Source organism: Seriola dumerili, unplaced genomic scaffold, assembly GCF_002260705.1.
Source record: "Seriola dumerili isolate Sdu_G_001 unplaced genomic scaffold, Sdu_1.0 BDQW01000478.1, whole genome shotgun sequence".
Taxonomy (NCBI): Eukaryota; Metazoa; Chordata; class Actinopteri; order Carangiformes; family Carangidae; genus Seriola; species Seriola dumerili.
The window spans coordinates 539,644-562,515 of record NW_019174733.1 but is presented as its reverse complement, the minus strand read 5'-3'; the positions used below and the strand labels follow the sequence as shown (position 1 = coordinate 562,515).

The following is a 22,872-nucleotide window of genomic DNA, read 5'->3' as shown; positions in this document are numbered from 1 at the left end:
TGGGCGTGAAATTGAGCTGTAATAGCCTTTTCAGTTCATATTCAAATACAGTCATGCATACCGATAGCTACAACACTACAGCTTGTCTGCCTGCTGCATGTTTCAATCAAATCCACCGCAAATTAACAGAAAGAGACAAGAGGAGAGTACGGAAATGAAGAAGAGAGATGGTCCGTGAGAAAAATCAAAGACAAACTCTTCAGAAATAATTTTAAGTTACCTACACAGAAATCTTTTGCAGCTTATCTGCTGTAAAAGTACGCAGTGCTTTGATCTGGAGCTTTGCTTTTCATTTACATATCTCTGTGTAATGCAGTGGAGGATGGTTTCTGAGCCGCGTGTTTTCATGCGACATAATATTCAGACCAAAATACACAAGCACAAACATAAAGTGGGCCGTCACTGCGGCAGCACGACCACGGCACAATACCATCAGTTCACAGTCCCAAAATAACAAGTGGCTGACTCAAGCAGTTGTATTGATTTGTAACTCTCCCCAACACCCACTGTCCTCTTGCCCCATATCCCGCCATCTTTTCAATTTTGACACCCAATGAAGCATATCCATCTCGACCTGTGAAAACTGATGGAGATTTGCGGTAAGGGGCTCCTGCTGTGGGCACACATGATCATCAGCAGGGCCGTCAGGCGGAGGGGGAAAAAACTTTAAAGTGACCTCTTTCCGGAAGCCACACTTTAAAAAGGTTATTTCTGGCAGATCAGTGAGGCTGGCGGCAGGACTGTGGATTACTGCAAAATTCAGCATATGACATTCACAGAGGTGGCAATCACATCACTGAGCTCCATATTTACAAGTCCCCATGGAAGATTTAACATAAATGAATCGTTAAACATTAAGTTAAAGGATTTTGTGTTTTTTCTTATCAGAATCAAACAGACAGTGTTGTATGCTGTACAGATTGAAAAGCATTTTGAAGGTTATTTGTGATATTGGGCAACATAGATAAAACTGACTTGACTTGAACTGGGACTGCAGGTGAATGACAATGGATGCCACTGAAAGGTTTTTCCCTGAAGTCCACCAACTAAAAGACTGATAGAAAACAAGAGGAACACAAAATAATACACCAAAAAAATCAACAACAGTTAAAGTTATCAGCCCAAATGTGGACAATATGTACCATTTAAAGCATGAAAAACAAGGCCGAACTATCATCCATCCATGCAAAGCAGGCACAAAAAGAGTGGTGCTAAAAGCCCCAGGTTCACTGTAGTATAATAACAATTTGATTGCAAAATGTACATTATATTATATATTATGTACATTGCAGAGGGGGCAGCAGCTGGGGGCCAAGAACAAATTTTTGCTCCAGTGCCCCCTAAAATGTTAAACTCGCAAAGATGGAAAAACAATTTGCATGAAATGTTCAGTGTTGAAATAAAAGGGTCTGAAATAAATCATTCAGGGTTGACTTTTTTGTGTGCATACTATTAGGATCTGTATCTTGGAAATCAAATATACAGAAAAGTAAAGACGAGGGACCTGAATCTCTCATCACCTGGTTTAGCCTTCAAAAAGTCGGATCTGCCACTTTTACGTCAGGCATCTTTAATTCTATTAACTAAGGTCTTGGACAATCTGTGCACTCTGATGAAAACATGAACACGGTGTTTCTGTTCAGTGTAATCTGCAAACGTCATTCGTGATGCTCAGTCTTTTCGTTGTCTGCTAGTGTGTTCCAGGGATGATGACTTGAGTACAGAGCAGAAAAAGCTCTATATCGCTAAAGAGTGACTCACTGTTATGGCACAGAGAAGAACACACTGTACTAAAAAGAAATATGGTGATAGACAAGGTCACAGTGGCTTTATCAGAGCTGCAGTTATAGCACAATACAACAGAGTAGAGACTGCATGTGACTGAACTGTAATATCTGTTAATGACCAAATGAAACTGTTCATAGTTATAATTTCATAAATTGTAATGATATTCAGAAGTACAAGCAGGTTGGGATCTCATTACTATGTAACAAAAACTTGTTTTACACTGAAAAAGACACACACATGGTGTCGTAGAGAGGAGCCAAGTGTGTTTAGGTTTATGTTTATTTAACAGGGACAGGAAAGTATAAAAATACAAATGCAAATTCTCAGTTCTTTTTAATTCCACACGTGGTCAAGGAGGATCATTCGTGGTCAAAACGTTGTCATATCCATGTACAATTCTCTTTCATTTTACCCACTCAGATTTATCCTGCTGCTTCAGGGATAAAACCAGCAACCTCCCAGTCACAAGCCTGCTTCTCTAACCTTCAGAGAGGCCCATTTAAGAGAAGTCTGCACTGCATTGAAAACGGTACCAAATAAGAATATGAAGGGTAAAGCCCCACAGACTACTGGTCAAGCCATGAAAGACTGATTTGGGGCTCTGTAATGATTTCCTCACAGAGCTCATGTTTGTTATTCAATGTGCAATAACATCCACACATACACACACACACACATGTCACATTGAAGATATGTGCTTGCCTGCAGCCAAACAGCCCTCTCTTTAATGTCTGCCAGCATTTGGGATTATCAGCCTTTGGAAAAGGGACAAAAAACAGCACCGGCAGCATTTACTGTGTAGACTTAAGCATTGACTATCAGTTTCCACATCAGCACCTGGGGCTAGTGATAACCTTCTAAATTAGATAAATATTTCACTAGTGCATTGGGGTCTATAAGAAGCGCAGGACGACAGTAGAAGCTGGCAACAGACATAGCTTCTGTGTAACACTTTCAGCAGGGTGGATGGATAAATCCTAACTGCTTCTTAAGTCACAGTAGAGTGCTACTAAGTATGACGAAAATCTCAGCCACTTAATTAAACCTCAATGTGCGGGTGCAATTGATGAGACGAGTCATCAAGAGCTATTAAGATGCAGACGGTGGCATGAAGCCACGATGGCTTGTGCTTTTTAACTCTCGACCTGGCTGACCTGATGTCTCCGGAATCAGACAATTAGCGTGACCATGGGTTAGATGAAAAAAAAAAAAAAAAAGGCACTAGCATAAATATTCAGATTTTAAAATGACTGACATCACATGTAAACAATTTTCTCATTGTTCTTACTGATAGAGGAGGAGTAATTACAGTAGCTGCACATTCTTTGAGGTTAAATCAATGGGCAGACTAAGCTCTGTCTCCAATAAACATCAGCAGCCTGATGAGGGTAATTAAGATTGCTATCACGTCTTTCTCTAATAAGAAGGTAGCGTAAACAGTTTTAAGGCCAGCTCTGCTTTTTATTTTCCCAGACTTTTTCAGCCTTTGCAGGAAAAGCAAATGAAGGATTTTTCAAAGACGGCTTGAATATGACTGATACGCTCCATCCATCCATCTCTTCAAAAACTCTTTAGATCGATCATCCGTGTTGAAGTTTTGCTATCCATGTGCATCACTGCAGAAATGACCTCAATGTATATATATATATAAGAAACGCTTATACATCCCGCTCCTCAGTACCTGCCTCGCTCCTTTTAGGCCACTAGCTCTGACATCATCAATCATCACCTGCTGTTAAACAGATGGCGCCCCATTACTGACCCCAGACAGGTGGACAAGTCTGCACTGCAAATACACTGATGAGGGTATTTCAAACACATGCACACACTCAGAATTCAATAATATCCTCTTCAACCACAGCTGCCCTTTTACTTTTCCTGCACTCAAAGATCTGATCAGGATTTCAGGGTTGTGAGCAGCTTCCCTGTAGGATGCAAACTCTCAGCAGGGAGCTCCTAGCACACAAACACGCCTGGGGTTACAAAGCTACCTTTCCTGCATCTAAATCTTCCATCCATGCGTTCACCTGTGGCCAGCAGGTTAAAGTAACCTCAGTGAAAAGTCTCAGGTATTAGCTCATGTTTAATTACAGTTATGGAGACACAGCGGTGCCAGAATGTTGAAATGGCATAAAGTTGAACTGATTTACCTCTGATCTAGATAAACAGAAAGCAGCATGAATCTTCTCAGACAAAAGCAAACTACACAAAGAGGAAGTATAAATAATTCCTCTAAGTCCTACCATCAGAGGACAGCTTCAGAGGTGTGTTGTGTTGCCAATGAGCAAAAAGACAGTAAAACAGTAAACAGAAACTCCTCAGACAGTTTCATTGCTTCCCAACTCAGCTTGTTTGTAGCATTAGATGCTTTAATGTTCTATACACCAGTGGGATGCAGCACCGTTCACTCCCCTACAGCTACCTGAGGCAAGTAACCTTGGATTTACACACCTTCTTCCTCTCCCACTTCTGTGGAATGATGATGGATGAAGGATGTAGCAATGAATCTGTCCTCCACCCACCTTTCCAATCGCCATTTTAAAAGGTCCAGTCTCATTTGGCTCCCAGATAAACGTGGTCCAGAGCAGCAGCAGCAGCAGCAGCAGCAGCAGCAGCAGCAGCAGCAGCAGCAGCAGCAGCAGCGGCAGCAATTTGCATTTAAAAGCTGGCTCTCACATGCCTGCAATTCATTGAAAGGTACATTTGCATTCTGATTGCCTGAAAATGCTCAAATCCAAAAGCTCAAAATTTCAGTCAGAAGGGGAACCCAGGGAGCTAAAATATTCTGGATATAACTGCTGTAATTGCTTGTAATTACAGAAAATGGCACATTGGAGTCAAGATCACAGAGTTAGTGGAGGAAACAGGTCAACGTTTAGGGCAAAATCTCTCAAGACATCTCTCAGGCTTTTCGAATCCATCACAATCTAGTTTAACCCAAAATGACAGGAGAGATTAAATAAAACTAAGTGTTGTGGCGCATCAAAAGGCACTTAAGAGGTCTAAATGCAATGGTCATGAAAGGGTAGAGGGACTGAGAGCTACTCTCAACTCTACTGCCCCCTGCTGACATGGTCCTGCACATACCCTAAACTCAACTACAAAACAACACAGAATAACTTTTCTTGGGGCTAACGCTTAAGTAGAAAAGATATAAAGCTTATATTGTTCAACTTTTAGAGAGGAAATGTGTAAATCCAATTATATGCTTACTACTGATGTTACTGTTAAAGGTGATGTTGCACATTATACTAAGAGGTGTTACTAATTTTTTGTCCTCCCTATTATTTACATACATGTGGAGAGCTGAATATTAGAAACACATCTCAGTATAATGTAGCACCATCACTATGACCTCAGTACTAAAACAGATTTAATGAACACCTATAGGTCAGTGTCAACAGAAACTGAGTAAAACTTTTTGAAAAATTGTAATGGATTACATTAGACTGTACCGATGTCCCTAATAAAGTGAACAGCGTATGCATTCTTCATACACTGATTTATGTGCTATTGATATTCAACTGACCTGCTGCACACTCACTGACTAAGATAACATAACGCTATGTTAACTCGAGGTTACGCTATCTTAGCATTTAATTGGAATTTAATTGGAATTAATTGAAGTGTAGCAATTGTACCCTGTACAATAAAACTCCATTTTTATCTATAATTACTGCCAAATTAATTGTTCCAGAAAACTAGGAAATTATTTGTAATTTACCAAAATAAGAGTAGCATATACAGGTAAAGTGAAACAGTGCAGTACAATGACAAATACAATGTTGTTCAGGTATGTCAAAATAATTGCAGACCTGTTTTGTTGTGAGTCACATTGACAACATATACGAGATGTGACAGCCCACTCCTCACGGTGACCTCAACCTCAAGGGAACGAGTCCCTCCCCTTACTCTCCTCTGCGGCACTCTCAAACATCGCACCCCACTCACCACTCAGCCATCTCCACGGATGCTTACAGTCTCTCACACCCTTCCACCTTGTTATCAAGTTTGAGACCGCCGCCGCATTGCTTGATTGACAAGAGAAAAGGTGTTGGTTTCACATGCTAACTAGCCCACTGCTTGTCAACACGTTTTGCCCCATTTCTTCTCCATATGGATGAAGCTCCTTCGACATTGCGCAGGATTGTTCCGTGCCACATGACACAGCTGTGAAGGGCTCACAATGAGGCCGCAGCAAGCTGTTGTGACTTGCTTCAGATCACTTTTATGACACTACATGACAGCATGAAGATGGTACAATGGATGAGGGGCACATCATGGCGGGAAACAAAACAAAGCCAGATTTGAAACTACAATGCTGTGTTTACATGGTGCTCATTTTGACTGACTCCTACTCTCCCCCTGGAGGGTTGTTTAGAACTGTTACAGCAACTGTTACACTCCAAAAATGCTGTACTCCATGACCGCTGCTGCTCACATTAAGTAGAGGGGAATGCAGGGCTGAGGCTTACATGCAGTGCTGAATGAACGAGCTCCCCAGGACATAGAGGTTGTCTCTCTGAAAGAAAACTGCACAGCATATCAAACCGTAACTATTAGGCCTCACATTCTCCGAAATGATCTACTTCACCTCGGGTTAGGAGGAGAGAGACAGAGGGAAAGATGAAGGAAGGTGTGGAGAGGAGCAGACCACATTTTACAGCCAGTCTTTTGAAGTGATAAGCATGAAGTTAAAATCCCATCGCTCCCAGCCGGCCCACACTCCAACCTTTACTTTTTCTCTCTTTCCAACTCCCACTGCTCCCATCTGAGGCGTATTCTGCTGTTCCCCATCCTCCTCTCTCATCTCCCTGCGTTTCATCTTCATCTACATTTTCCATCAGCGTTCCATTTACTTAAACCTCCTTCCAATCACTGCTCCAATCTCACTCCACCTTGTCAATATTTGCCCGGTCTGCCCTGCGTGTGTGTACCGACAGCTTTAAGCAAATATCACTGGTAAAGAGCTCCATTTCCACATGAAATGGGACTGAAATCAACTCTCAAAGAGGGAGCAGATGGTGATACTTTCCTGATGACATCTTCTGGCTTTTAAAGCAATTCTCCACTGCTTGTTCCACCCTCCCTCTATTATTTTTTCTTTAATGAACACTTTTTTAACATACAACAACATAAAAAACACAGACAGCTCATCGCTTAGACACAAAACTAATAATCAGCTCGGCCTCATTTCACATATTATAGTGAACACAACAGCCTCACCCTTCTGGTCACAGTAAAATAAATACAGATAAGAAGTCAATACAATAAAATGAGATCTTATTCTAGGATAATTTTATCTGCATAGGCAAAGAAAAGCTCCCTTAATTTCTTGGAAGAACCTTTCAATGTCAGATTTATTCAAGATGTAAATTATTGAAAATTTATTTTATCCACAGAGTGTGAGAGGGTGGTGTTGGTGATTTCTATCTCCTCAAAATTAGGCATCTAGCCAATAATGTCACACAAGCTGTCAGATCCCCTTGGAGTCTAGGCAAAGACAACTGAGGGATGGCGAATAGAGCAGTGATGGCATCAGGCTCAATAAGTGTCCCAGTTACCTCAGTCAAGAGCGATATACTGTAGATTGCAGTGCAGTAGTCATGCAAAGATGTAAATGACAATGACAAAACAAATGCATGTGGCCTGTAGGTGTGCGTTGACAATTTTCACACTCCTCCCTCTTTCATCACACTCGAGGCCTTACGACAAATTCAACAACCTTTCCTTAAAATTTAGAGCTCCTTCATTTCAGCCTTTAGTCAACAGTGTTGTACAGTGAAGTCAGTGGACACAGGAATGACTTTTCATGCTAAAACGTAAACTGACTGTTCCAAACTCAAAAACAAAAAATACATTATTACCCTTTCACAGTAAATCATTATGTGATGATTACATATCCGTTCCTCTTAGATAAGCATGCCTTTGGAGTTGTGAGGGATCAACCAGCTAACTACAAAGATATCTAATGTCCTTGAGAAAAGAACAGTGAAAACATTTTATGGAAACATTCTCCTAAATCATACAAAGTGCCCCTTTTTTGCAGCTAGAGTTTCAGCTGTTTGTTCAGCGGAGTGATCCAGCTCACTGGGAGATCAGAGGCCGTCTATATGTTTTGTATTCAGTCAGAGTGCTTCGAGTGGTCAATAGGAGCAATGCATCAGATCCTCTTCCACCAGCAAAACACCTTTGTCCTGGCTCAGTTCTGTGTCATCACATCTTTGTCTATCATAGCGTAGTCGTCTCAGCTTTCAGTCATGTGGCTGGATTCGTTTCTATGTGTATGTGTGCAAGTTGGATGATACACACACACACACACATATACACTTGTGCACTGTGTGTACGCTCAACAGGTTTGCTGCCTATCCAAGAGAAAAACCTTTTTCCCTTGCCCAGATCTGCACACTTCCTGGTGTCAGCCTGAAACACAGCAGACTCTGTGTCTGTGCGTCAACGAGTCAAGATGACTGTCATCTCTGTCGAATCCCACAAACGTACAATTTAAAATAAGCAAATGCAAAGAAAAACACAGACAAGACTTAAGTGCCCTCGACAGGCAGCAGTTTGCCCACATTTTCACTCGTCACGCCTGCCTGCATATGTGCTTTGAGGATGTTGCTCAATATGCGCCGCTTTAACAGATTCATAATGCGACAGCAACCTCAGAGTGAAGAGACAAATATGTTCTCTTACATAAACATAAACATCCAAACAACCCCCCCCCCCACCACACACCCAACTGTATTTCCGTGATACTGAGCAACTGCAGTCCAGGCCTCAACTAGTTTGGTAGACAGCACAGAAACAAACACATATGTAAGTGTGTACAAAGCATTCCTGAACATTAGTGCTAATATAAGCAGTGTGTGCGCTTCTCTGTGTGTGTGCCAAAACAATAATTGTAGTCAAATTGAGTTTGTTAACCTTAAACTGGATAATGGTGGTTTAGAAAGGGGGTCTGGTCCTTGAAAACCTATAAAAGAGGTCCTTGTGGTGCGAAGTAAAAAGATAAAAACAAAGCTGCTTTAGGTTGTAGCTCAACAAAGTCCTTGGGAGATGGTTTCCATGGTGATGACTCATTCCCTCTGCCTGATTGTCCCCCATGCTCATCTTGTGTCAGTGGTTCAGAAATTTTCACATATAGCACCATCATAATCTATTCACAAGCCTGAGGGAGGCCACGGCCCTGAAAGAGATAGGAGCAGAAGAGAAAGAAGTTGTGTTCGTACAGACAAGCATTCAAAAGAAGCAGCCTGATTGCTGTCATCCCTGGCAGCGTGACCTGAGGTAACTGATGATGGAGCGGCCGCCAGCCTCCTTGGATTCGTGTGTCAGGTGCCGTGGGTTCAAATAAACACATCAATCAAAACGACAGACTGCAAGTATCCACACCTCCTGCTCTTACAAATAAGCTTCACCTTGATTTCACAGAGAAGAATTTTTTTCCGATTCAGGTTGCTGTTGCAAAAGGCTTTGAGATCCGCAACACGGGACTCTAAACACAGGTGTAGACGGAGGATGGTATCGGTCCTCAGAGAGCCCACTACCTGAATAGTCATTGAAGCAGCTGAGTGCGGAACGACGACGCTCCTGACACATGCAACATTTGACAGCTCTGACAGAAGCAAAGTTGAAGCATGTCTGTGGTGAACAGCAGACATTGTTCCTCCACATTCTGCCTGTGCTGCTTCACTACTGCCAATAGTACTCTTATTCAGTCTTTGCTTCGTTTCTACGGCAACAACATGCTCCTCTCTTGCTCTCGCTTCCTTCGTGGTGTTTACAACAGACCGTAATTTGTGCTCTCTTTCACCTTATCTTTTTATTCTCGCACCTGGCCCCTCTCTCTGTGCTCGTTCAGCGCGCTCTACCTGCATTCAATTTCTCCTCTTGGTAGAAGGAGGTGAATGTCAATGCCAGGCCGCAGTCCTCTGCTCTCTGCAGTGCTCAGTGAAAGCCTCATCAAGAGACCAGGTACTAGTGCATTCATGTAGCTTTACCATCACAGGCCGAGGAGGGATAAGGATGAGCACTATGAACACAATTTCATGGGTTCAAGAGTGGCTTATGACCCGTGTTACATGTCATCATGCCTCTCGCTTCCTATTATCTGTATCGGTTACTCTCTTGTCTTGAACCGGTCCAGTAGTCCACAAATGGAATGATTAAGAGGAAACGATTGTCCGAAATCTAAACCTGTAATAGCCACTGATTTACATAAAAAGGTCAAGAAGTGACCTGGAAATACAGGAAGTTTTATCTCTCTAAACAAGCCTTACAAACCTCCGTTACTGTATCTCTGCTGAAGATGGACTGCAAGATTTTAAAATGTGCACTAGGTTTTCAAGCTGCAGACATTTACAAGCAACAAACATCTGGTATTTTATTCTGCCTATGGGAGCTCTTTGCGAATGCTGTCTTTCTTTTCAACATAACAAGAACAGACTCTCCCCCACTAGTGAAGCACAATAGGGAAAATGTAGCAGATTTGCCCATTAGTGAAATTCTCTTGGTGTACAGTGGGCTCTCACCTTTGATTTAGAAACAAAGCTGATGGATTTGTACTGATCTGCTCATCGTTTGATTCAAAAAAGCATTAATGAAAGAATCATGATGTGGAATGAAAGCTAATTTGGCTCTTTACAAGCTCTCCTGTGACAATGTTTCACAACTGATCTCACGTGGTAATAATATTTTTTTACTAAGTGACACAGATGACGATCAGCGCAGCACAGGTGGGCAACAAATATCCCTGAGGATCATAATTTGGAAAAGACAATTTTCATAATAGATTAGAGTTGTAAATTATGTATTGTTTACACATAGAGGGGATGCAGGCAGTTATAGTAACAAATGGCCTCAATTCTTATCCAGATAATTTTATAGTGTCTGCCAATACAATGCTTTCATTTGATTTCTATAGTTTCCCACATCACACAGCTGCACCGTGCACACTTAAAAGGAAGGGTGAGTAATTCAGCTTATTGAAGATGTGCTTCAACAGCAAATGAAAAAGAATGCGCAGCTTTTAGAGCTTTGATGTTTTCATTTTCTGAAACAGCATAAACCATCAAAATGTCACTAATTTAAAAACACTGAGCAAAAGCACAGAACATCTTTAAAAAAAAAACAGACAAACTATTTGTTACTATTGACTGTTTTTCTTTCTGGCTTGCAAAGAAGGGAAAGAATAGAGCAGTGTTTCTGGCCTTAGTGACCGGTGAAAACTTGATGACAGTAGCTCTTAAACACCATCACTCTAAACCCCGGTTGTTCAAATATTACAAATGGCTGTTGGACTGCTTTCATTTTCCATTTTAAATTAGTTGCAAAAAGCACAGATTTTAGCTGCACCTTAACTTTTGAAAATGTTCGCCGAGCTGACACATGTTGTGGATAATGTCCACCTACAGACAGCCTCCACAGACACGCTGTAATGTAGTAATTTCACTTGAGGATTGGAATTATATCATGCTAAATTTAACTGAGCTCTTTGAATTAAAGTATATCTAGGATCTAAATCTACTCTTATCCCGGTCTCTCAGACCAACTCTGGACATGCTAATTATAGCCTCCATTCGTTTGCTTTTCTGTCTACAGTACAAACTACTGGACTAAACTGGTCCTGTTTGGTTCTATCCTGAGAAAAAGTCCTCAAGAAGTCAAGGGTAATGACAGTTTACTCTACTGTGCCATTTAAGGCTGTCAGTACAGTGGCGAGAGGTCACAGCCGAGTCATTCTGGTCATACACAAAAACAGAGACAGGAAAACGGAGGCAGAAGCAGTTTTGTTGCTGTATTATCACACATGTTAAGGGATAATCCTCGTTTATTACAACCTGGGTCTTATTTTAATAGTTGTGGCCATCATTCCTATTGGTAATGATAACATTGTTCTTATCACCTTAATTGTTGAGATCAGGGAACATGGGGAGATAACCAGAAATAAGCCAGTTGAGGGCAGACAGCCGAATGTATTTAATGGAGGAATGGTAAAAGAAAAGGTAAACATCCATCAACCAACTTTTTACTTCAAATACGACATGACAAATCTGCTTTAGTTGTGTACTCAAACCATTTTCCTGTGAAGTAAACATCCTGGTTGCACCCCTTGCTGGTTTGTCTGATCGCTTGCTGCTAGTATGGATAAAAAGTTCTTCCTCATACATAGGTAAGGTGCTTCAGCCTGAATGCAGCTTGTTATAACAAAATAATACACAACCGCTGGCTAATGCTGATCCCACTATGCGTGCACTACAGGTCATGCCAGCAGGATTACAGTATAAGCAGTCATAGCATATTATACAGACAAGTGAAAAAATCTGCAGATGAGTAAACATCTGCAGCTGTTGGGCATCTGCCTCCCCAGACAGTCAGACAGCAACAAAGAGGAGTTCATGGTGTGGTCACAATAGAGAATCCATAGGCCAAGAGATTAACCATGCTAATCTGCCACCGGATAACACCATGAGAGGATGATGGTGGATGAAGAAAAAGAGGAGGAGGTGGGAGGAGGGAGAGGAGGAAGACGGATCAAGACATTGAGAGAATTAGGGATTGGACATTAATAAGATGCAGCCTTGTCGTAAGAGACTCTGGTGTGTGTTTGTGCCTATATGAGTTCAGGAAATGTACTTCCCCTATAAATGACCGACAACTGGGAATCTCATTATCATATCTTACAGTGACAAATCAACATCTGACTGCCCGCTATCGTTCACTTAATGCACAAGAGCCTAATTATGTGCCTGTGTGCTCGCCACACACTGGCCACCACAATGGAGTATGACAGCGATGTGAGTCCTATCAGACCATTACACAACCGGGGGTGCGTGATCTCCATATGAACACAATATATCAGGAAGCCATTGTGCGTCAGACTCCGCAGAACCAGACCACAGGCTGCAGCGAGGGAAACATCTGCACTTCTCGGGATGATGAATTTGGGCGCTGTGGGAGAGCACAGAGAGTCTTCACCATTGATCTGGCTGGCAGTGGCTGAATGTTCGGGGCCATGTTAGTCACAGGAGTCAAGTCAGCATGTCACAGGCAATTAAATGGCGTCCTCTGACACCCTGCGGTGACACCTTACATGGAACAGAAGAGCGATAGACAGTTCTGGACGGAGAACAGAGCGGAAACTGATGCAGCAGTGTCTCAAAGAGGAAAGCGCATAGATGGTTTAGGTGCCGCTGTGGATGGTGGTCGTGGAAGCTGCCGTTGACAGTCTTTTTCAGCAGTGGAATGATTGTGGCAGACAGGTGGAAGATCTTTGTGACGACGAGCTCGTCACAAAGATCTTCCGCCTGTCCCTGACTAACTCCATCATTGCACCTTGCCTGAAGTCTGCCACAATCATTCCGCTGCTGAAAAACTTCTTCTCTGACTGACTGCATGACTTTTTCTAGTTATGTTGGCTCTTCACTTGTGTGTCTGTGCACTACGATCACAGCCACTCCCATCACAGAAACATTCAACGTCTGAGCAATGTACCTTGGTAACTTTCTGCAAAAATTAAATTGGTTCCCTTAAATTTATTCTTGTGAAATTGGTGGCTTTCACTGCGGAGAGCTCTTTTGGGTTCAGGCGCACTTTCTGTTCCTGTAGTGTGTGACACGCTGAACAAATTTCCACAGGTTAGTAGGTTAATAGCTATACATCTGTTGAATTAGATTATACAACAGCCCACATAATATGCAAATCATGAGATTATCATTTGAAAATGTGTTTTTCCAAAGAACATGAGCAAGCAGCTTAACATATAGATAGATTTACTTGCTAAGTCTTAACAGTAAAGCGTTCATTTTGAAATGTTGAAAGTGTGTCTATATTTGTGTGTGTGCGTGTGTGTCTGTGAGACCTAGAGAAAGGTGACGGGGAAGTGGTTAATTAGAAGATATCGTCACTTCTGAATGTCTCTCTCTGCTAATAGCTGCTCTTCTCCAACCAAGAGCTGATACACACATAAAAGAATGCACCTCCTCACACTGGAGACAAAGCAAACCCTCCTTCAACTCTGTATCATACATTATACCATGTCTAGTAGCACACAGGGCAGATTAGGGGACTGTAATTATTTCTTGCCATTCCTCTCAAAGCTTATTTTCTGCTGCCATGGGTCAGCTGTAATCTCATATATAAAACTTAATATAGCACAGAGTGACACAGTTATCAAAAGAATAGTAAAATAACCCGTTGGAGCCATCACAGCAGCTAATGAAATGAAATCTTTAACAAAGTGAAGTAAAGTCCTTTCACTCCGCAGTCAAGGCCCTCAAAGGCCTGGCCATCATGTCAACCCCTCCACATTTAATTAAGTGGCCTGGCACAGCCAGGTCCAACAGGAGTCTTGTGTTAAAAACACCAGGTGCTGGCATGCTGTGTGTGTGTGTGTGTGTGTGTGTGTGTGTACCTGCAACCTGAGCACACATCCCCATCCTCATGCTCATGCTCATGTGTTTGCAGAAAGACAGACTCAGATAGTGAGACAGAGAGAGATATACTGGTAGTGAATCATGCAAGTTGGTGATGAAACTATGAGTGGATTAATCAAAGAGTCATTTGTCAAGCAAAAATGTGGTTTAGTGGTTTCAGATTCTCATTTGAGAATTTGCTGCTTTTCTCTGTTACATATCATTGTAAATTGAATATCTTTGGGGTTTTTTTGTGGAGTCACACAGTATGTTTGGGCTATGGGAACATTTTGGATATGTTCTGACTTTAAATGGACTAAAATGTGAATAAAAAAAGAACAAATTTCTTAAAAACTACCAGAACACATACACAAGCAGTCAGTAATGATTTTGTGTTTTCTGTATGTCAGCATCTTAAGGCGGGATGTTTACTGAGTTTCCTTCTGAATTCCATGAGTGACGTATATAAAGTAGGTTAGTTTGCTGACACACAACATTCATACCTTTATGAATACTGCTGCCAGAATAGAGAGAATCCCATTCCGCCTGTGTTATCTTCTCTCTCCAGCCTCTGCTTTATAGACAGGCTGCAGCACCGGTTTGGCCTCAGAACACCTACACAGGGTGGTGTGCTTGTGTATGCATGTTTATATGCATGTGTGAGACAATATGTGCACGTCTACATTTGTGTAACCTCAATATGATTAACACATGTACAGTAAGTGTGCATACTGTGTGTGTGTGTGTGTGTGTGTGTGTGTGTGTGTGTGTGTGTGTGTCAGAGGGAGATAATTTGTGCACCAGTGTACATCCCAGAGGAAACACAGATATAGCCGAAGCATGCACGATAAACCGATCACATCCTCTGCTTCCAACTAGATGTGACCACCTTGAGTTGACTCCTTCTATACTCAAGTCACACAACATGTCAACACTCTTTTCCTGATAATTCAGCATTTCATGCTAGTTTACCCAGCCCCAAGGCTTTCTGGGCAATTATCATTTTATCATATTTCCATTTGCAAGGCCCTGGGCACTGCAATCTGGAATGGACTGATTTGGACAGTTTAGATCCACCAAATGTTTGGAAAATGTTTCCTTGCCCCGGGTCTGAGAAATATATTTTCAAATATTTTCTAAACACATTTGTAGAATTTAATCGAACAGTGTTTGAGCGGGATTTTAAAGTGCTGGGTTCTATGTACCATTGCAGCCAAACTGCTTCAAGTACATCAAAAATGTGAGGATGCTGTTTCAATTGGTGAACAAACAGTAGGACATTCAAGGAACAAAAACAAGTTTTGTCAATATGCTAAAAGTGCTTAGTTAAATAAGCAAAGACAAGCCCATTAAACACTTCCTGTCTAGCCTGGAGGCTGTGTTGGAAGTTTCTGCTGGGGCGGTCAGTGTTTGATGTTGGTCCCTACAAAGCCCAGCTATGCTCCATCAGAGCCCAGGAGCACTGCAGCAGCGACTGTTATCAAACCGCCAAACATCAGAGCACCGACAGGGAGTCTTCTCTGTCCTTGACTCTGACACACTCTTATTGAAGGACAAAGCTCCCAGCACTCTGTGCTTTCATAAAAAATACATGCAGCATCAAAAGGGCGGATATCGAGTATCACAGTGTTCCGTTTGTGCACAGTCACAAAGATACGCTGCTAAATATAAGACTAGCACGAACGAATGTGTGACTGTGAAAATGAAAGCTACAGCTGTGTCCACTGAAGCTTTGCTATATTTTGCTGGATGTAATCACATGCTGCTTATTTAAATAACTTACAGTAAAAATGGCAGCGAGTGACATTGTAGATGATGTTGAAGAGATACAACAATCAATAAACAAACACTGTATGCATTTCCCCAGACACACCACGTGACTTATAAATCTCAAACAGCAAAGCGAGTTTGGTTTTTCTCCTCCCCTACCTGCCAACCTGTGCCAGAGCTTACTTTATTGTCAACTCATGCATAATCCATTCGCTGCACTTCTTATCAAAAACCCCAGACTCAAACAAATCTGACCGTATTATTTGCCAAGGCTGAGAACTATAAGGGAATTTTTCTTTTCTTCTCTTTTCTTTTTTTTGCAGGAAGTAAAAATGTTTCTTAAACTTCAATTTATCTACCCAAATATGAGTTCTCAAGTGAAGGACCACAGCACATGGACACAATGCCCACAAGCACATATCCAAAGAGGATTTTAAAGAAGACAAATGAACTTGAGTGGAGGAGAGAGGCCAGGGAGGGGCCAGCAACAGTTAAAGAAGTGTTGGTCTCTAAAGGAGCAGCTGACTAACTCTGAATTCTAAGTAGAGGAAAGTTCTGTTTTTTTTTCTTGAGGCGCTAAAAGACCAGTTGTGTTGTCTAAGAGGGCCAGATGGGCCTGTGCTCTGTGACTAAGCTCTGGGCGCGCACACATGCACACACACACACACACACACTTCCAGGACCCTGAAGCTGATCAGCATTCAAAGTAAACGCTTGCCGTTCTCCCTCTCCTTTTTCCCCTCCATTCTGTTTCTCCATTCTGCTGATGGTCCCACAGGGAGGATGGGAATTGCAACTGTTTATCCACTTATTTTTAGGGGGGAAAAAGGAGGCTTAGCCAGCAGGAGACAGACAGAGGTACAGAGTGATGCTGAGCACAGAGACGCAGGGCTAGATCCTTACACTTTTGCCCCCCCCCCCAGACATTGGAAAGCTTACAGTTTCATTTCCATTCCCCAGCAAACAAAGATAACCTTGTTATGACAGACTAGGACTATCCTGTTAAGCATGCATTGTACCAAAGGTATCCAAACAAACCCACATCTTTATTTAACAGCAGGATGTGAAACCAATTTTGGAACTAATCCAAGTTTACTTTCTGCAATGACAAGGCATGATTTGGAGTTCCACAGTGAGTACAGATAAGGATAGCAAATTAATCATCAGTGAGGTGTGTGTGTAAGTAAAAAAACATATGTTGGTGCCAATTTACAGCTTGTGTGTACTATCACTTGCACAGTACAGGGAGGCTGAAACACGGCGCCATATGCAGCATGAAGAAGCCTCTTAAGAACACCTGTGCTGCTGCACTTAGCACCCAGGCTCTATTGTGATCTAATGAGGCCGAGGAGAGAGGGCAGACCATGGACATATTGTCTCAGCACCTCCCTTTGTTCCAGAGCTCAAAAAAGCAACTGCACTCTGAGAGCACTTCACTGCGGTGTTTGTTGGTGCTGGAGAACAGAAATAGAAAGGGAAAGTAAAGATTGATAAGCGATATGTGTGAGACTGAGAACAGAATTTAGTCATGGTCCGAGACTGCCAATCAATGTCTCCATCGCAATATCAACATTAAAAATTACCTCTTCATCTCTCACCCCAACCAAGGTTGAAAGAAACCTGGGTGTCATGATTGATGAACAGCTATCCTCCTCAGTCAATGTAGCATCTGTCTCCCGGACGTGCAGCTTTGCATTATACAACATAAGAAAAATTTGTCCTTACCCGACTCCGTATGCCACCCTAACTCTCGGTAGAGGTCATGGTTATCTCTCGCATCGACTACTGCAACGGCCTTCTAGCAGGCCTGCTTTCATGCACCGTGAAACACTTGCACATCATCCAGAATGCGGCGGCATGTCTGGTTTTCGATCACCCTAAAAGGGCACATGTCACTCCGCTGCTCATTGACCTCCACTGGCTATCCATGGCCGCCAGAATCAAATTCCAGTCAATGTTTGCCTTCAGGATTGACTTCTGGGTCTGCACCCATCTACTTGAACTTGATCATAGAGGCGCTCCTGTTCTGACACTGCGTTCTACCAGGGAATGCTGTCAGGCATTGACATCCCTGCACACGAGGCAGTCACAGTCCAGACCATTCTCGTCTGTGGTTCCCCCGATGGTGGAACAAGCTACCAAATGCTATCAGAGCAGGGGCGTCCCTCTCTATCTTCAAGAATCTTTTGAACACCTCCTCTCCTAACACCTCTAACATCCAAACAATTAGTGTGCCTGTTAAGACATGTTACCTGATCTCCTTGCACTTTGTCTAGTTGTCTTAAAGTAGATTTAATACTTACTGCTTACTCCAAGGTCTCCTATTGTACTGAAGCTTGAACGTTGTTCCTCACTTGGGAGTCGCTTTCGATAAAAGCGTCTACCAAATGAGTAAATATAACTGTAAATGTAAATCTTTCACCTGATTTTTTTTTCAATACTAACAAATAAAACGTGATAACTACCTCAGACATAAAAAAAAATCCTAGTAATTCATAATGAAAAAAATTCAGAGACAAGAGTCAAAATCTGTGAGAGGCTCAGATGAGCATTTCAGATGTGGCACTAATTCTCTTCTGTATGAGCAGCGACCAGATGGATTGGTTCAGGCCTTAATTTTGATAGATCTCAGTGTTTCCAAATTTCAGATTTTTGTGTGAAAACTAGATATCTTATAAAAAAAAAACCTACAGAGATAATACAAAAGTGCCCTAAACTGGTGATTTTACTGATTCATTTTGTACATTTGAAGTAGACGACAATTTACAAACTATCATGAATAAATCCATCACCATGAATTATGCACCTTTACAAGTTGACCACATACAGTAACTGCAAAACCAGATGGCCCACAGGCAGTTTTAGGCACAAATGGAAAAGCAGACCAGACTTTGACCAATCTCATTAGATGCAAAACCTCTGCTCAACCCACAGGCAGTGCAGAAATGAGAGAAACGTTGTAATGCAGACTTTATCTTGCTGTGTTGGGATTGACACCCCTGGGATTAAAAAAATAACTTTCTGATTGCTCTCTGATGAAAAACTATGGCACACCTGGGGTGACTTTCTCACCACCGTGACAATGTTAGACTTTTGTCATTTAGAATTCAAACCCATTTGCTTTTGTCTGACATCTAGCTGATATTCCCACCAATCTTCAGTGCATTCAGTAGGTTTATATTTCCGTTTTTTTTTTTTTTTTTTTGCAGCAAACTGTTTTATAAATAAAAATTTCACACTGTTAACCCAAGTTTAAAAATACGGACACAATAAATAATAAAAGGAACATACATGATATTGAAGTTCTTAAGGCATCTGGCAAAAATTCCTTCCTGTGGGTGTATGTATGAAAGTAAGGAGAGAATAACTTAATGTGGTGCTGAAATGGAAATATTCAATGGGCCTCATTCACCAATATCTTAAGTATTTTCTTAAATTCTTTCTTAAATTCTTAAGAAAGTTCTTAAGAAAACTCTATGTCAGATTCATGAATGTGTTCTTAAACCGTAGAATTGTGCACACCTTTGTTCTTAGATTGATGAATGCCAATCTCCTCGTATATTGAAAGCGTGCCAGTTGGGCCTAATTGGCATAGGTAAACGCCCGAAAATGCCCTTAAAAGGGCATGAGACTGAAGGGTCGTGTGCAGACACAGACAGAAGTCCCAAAGAGATACCGTAAGGGAAAGTTGAGAAAATAGCAAAACAAAAATCTAAAGACGTAGCACCGGAATCAAAACACAAAAGGAACTTTAATAGTTCTGAAGTCGAGGTACTGCTGCAGGAAGCGAGCCGCAAACGAGCAGTTAAGTGTTAATGTAGCAATCAGTCATTTTAAAAGACCATAATGCTTTGTAGAATAACACATCTTATTTTCTTTTAAATATTAAGCAACTTTAATAAATGTATGCAACTTTAATAAATGTATGCAGACAGTCTCATCAATAGCGTATTTTCATCATTCCTACATTCACATTTAAAAAGTAAATAATGATCAATTTAAATATAATGGAGTATGTCTCAACAAGTCATCCAAATTAAACAACACAACACATCCTTAGTCCGTTCCCTCCAGACGACATAGTGCATGTGCATGTGCGTGTAAAAGTTGGGTCAGAATGATCAAATATGTGTGATATTAGTCCGCAAATCAGTTTGTGGGGCCAAGATCAGAATTCACCCCTGCTAATGTAGGATACAAAAATTACACTTTATGGGATAAAACCACCCCATAATGTGACCTGATCTGGCTGTTTAACTCTTCACATACCTGCTTGTCCTTGTCCTTAGCTTTCCCGCTGCCTGACACCCGCGATGAGGTCACATCACGGGGGATGACAGAGATCTGGTGCAGTGGCATGTTCATCCCAGCAGAGCCAACCAGGGACGCTCACACACACACTTCCTGTCCTGTTGCCAGAGCAAAGGGCATGATGGTCTGAATTGCGACACCTCGCCCGTACCGCCCTGCAGAGGACACACAGAGGACACATGGAGATTAGCTACAAGGGAATAACATCATGTCCAAATAAACTAGAAAAATCCTCCATGTCACTGAAGCTGGAGAGATGAAATGAAACTCTATGTTAAGAAACAAGAAGTAAAGCTAAAGCGGTACAGCAGCAAGTGTTTTCACTGCTGATCATTTGACTGACCCTCTTCTGACACTAGATTTTGTAGACTTTGACCTTGTCAGAACCCAAATAGATTAAAGTCAAATTTTGATGGCTGTCTGCCACAACTGTTCTATAATTATATTTTGAGTGATTATCACCAAGATATGTAAATTGTTACAAGCGCCTGTGTCGTTTTTCTTCTCTTGTGGGTTCTTTGGCAGATTTATACTTTGACTCATCATTTTATCAATTTAAGAGAGTTATACTGAGCTGAGTTTGTGCTGAAAAAAAGAATGACAAGCAGGTAGGTTAAGGACAGATTAAAATGTGCAGACAAAAATGAATTCATAAAGAGTCTGAAGTCCAGGTTCATTTTGGATACTTTCTTTCATTGTATTAAAACCCATTAAAACTCTTCAAAAACATACCCATGAACTTTCCTTGGTGCTGACCTATAGTATAGTGTAAGAAACTTTGGTCTATTCTCAAACCACCAAAGGTACAGTTGTCTCCTGTGATTTTCCACAGGAGAGCAGAAGTTTGTCCCAGAATAGCACAGGCACAGAGTATAATAAATTATCACTGAGGTGATCCCCAAAGTGTGTAATAAATCACTACAGAGGTGATTCCATGAGCGCAAGAAATTATTTTTTTTCCCAAAAGACCTGGAAATTCGGGATCATGATTTCCACGAGAGAGAGAGAGTGGAGGGGCGATGCACACTGTGTAGTTCCCTGTCGTTCTCGGATAGATCCAGATAGAGTTATGAAAGCAGCAGCAGTATGGGGCTGTCCTGGGGAGTTACACAAGAGGTTTTACAAATGGGTCATTTTAACTTCAGTTAATGCAGCCATCTGTACTGCCACTGACAGCAATTAAGCTTTAACTCCTTCTTACCACTGTGTGTATGTGTGGATGTGTTTGCACGCAAACACGTCTGCCAAGCAAACCCCGGAGCTCTGCAGTATGAAAATGACTGGATTAAGAAACCAAAAAGCAAGCAGACCGATGGGAGGTCAGTTAAATGCCAGTAATCAGAAACCAGCATTGATGGCAGGGGAGGGTGTGTGAAACAGACCAGCATATCCAGAGCTGCCACTTTAGTTAATCACCACACTGTCTCTGGTAAGTATTTATCAAGAGGAAGAGGTGATTAGGCTCATATGATCTCACAAACACACACATATCAGCCTCTCATGCAACAGCTGGCGGGCACAGCGGTAGAGGATCATACTAAGGACGCAAACACACATCTACGTGCGCACGCACACATGCACACACCCTCGTCGACATTTTCAAATTGTTTCAAGTTAATATTAATAGATTCTGTCATTCCTTGTCATTATCATTCTTTGTCTATCCTTTAATTCATGCTTTAATTTTTGGAATTGCAGTTCCATTAATTTGGGGCTGTAAACATGAAGCACATTATTGCCATGGAGATAGTTAGCTAATGTTAACTATGGGCTACAAATTTAAAAATATGTAGATCATGTCTTTCTTTACAGATTTGTCTAAGTTATGACTCCAAGAGGGAGTTGGTACAATGTTTGACACAAATTGCAGATTTTAAAATACCCCAATTGCCTCCATGAGCCGTGTGTCACAGTCACAGCTGCTCCAACCGTTGACCAAGTTGAAAAGCGCCAAACCTGTAATAACTAGCTCCCCCTTATTTCTGATCCATGACGTTTTCCCTTCTCTTTGACCTAAGGCAGCAACTGTATCACATCTCTCCCTCCACAACCGCCTTCAAATGTCCCTTTGAAAATCTAGAATATTAGTCACTGCCTGTTCACCATGTCACAGATAAATGTGTTTGCAGGTTTGTGTTCCTACTATTTATCCGAGCAGACTACTAAACATCAGAATGTGACCTCACACAGTGCGTTTTGAAAACAGCTCCTACTTGATGGTGATGCCTTTAGACAGCCATTAACATCCTATGTTAACTCTAAACTGAAAAGCAACACAAATGATAACACTAACAGTGGAAATCTCTATTATATGCATTATGGCTGCACCTATATATTATCTCTGTAGCAAACACACAGTTCAGCAATATCACACTCGAGTTCGTGATGTTGTACTCAATATCAGCACGACTGTGAACGGGTCATAGGTACAAGGACGCAGGCAGAGTACCGAAGACAATCACAGCCATGCTAATGTTCAGTACAACATCACGACCTCAAGTGTGATATTGCTTTTATACAACAGTTCTACGAGCACCATATCAGTTAAATAAGCTACAACAGATTATGATTTGTCTGTTTTCATCAT

At 41.6% G+C, this 22,872-nt stretch overlaps 1 protein-coding gene across 3 annotated transcripts in view; it reads right to left on the bottom strand.

The window, feature by feature from the left end:
* Positions 1-22,872, bottom strand: part of march8 (membrane associated ring-CH-type finger 8) — an 81,429-nt gene that overhangs the window by 41,199 nt on the left and 17,358 nt on the right. For all 3 annotated transcript variants that reach the window (XM_022763525.1, XM_022763526.1, XM_022763527.1), the window contains exon 2: positions 20,244-20,440. In XM_022763525.1, coding sequence (XP_022619246.1) covers positions 20,244-20,339 — 96 coding nt within the window. In that variant the 5' untranslated portion in view covers positions 20,340-20,440. The remainder of the gene's footprint in view (positions 1-20,243; positions 20,441-22,872) is intronic.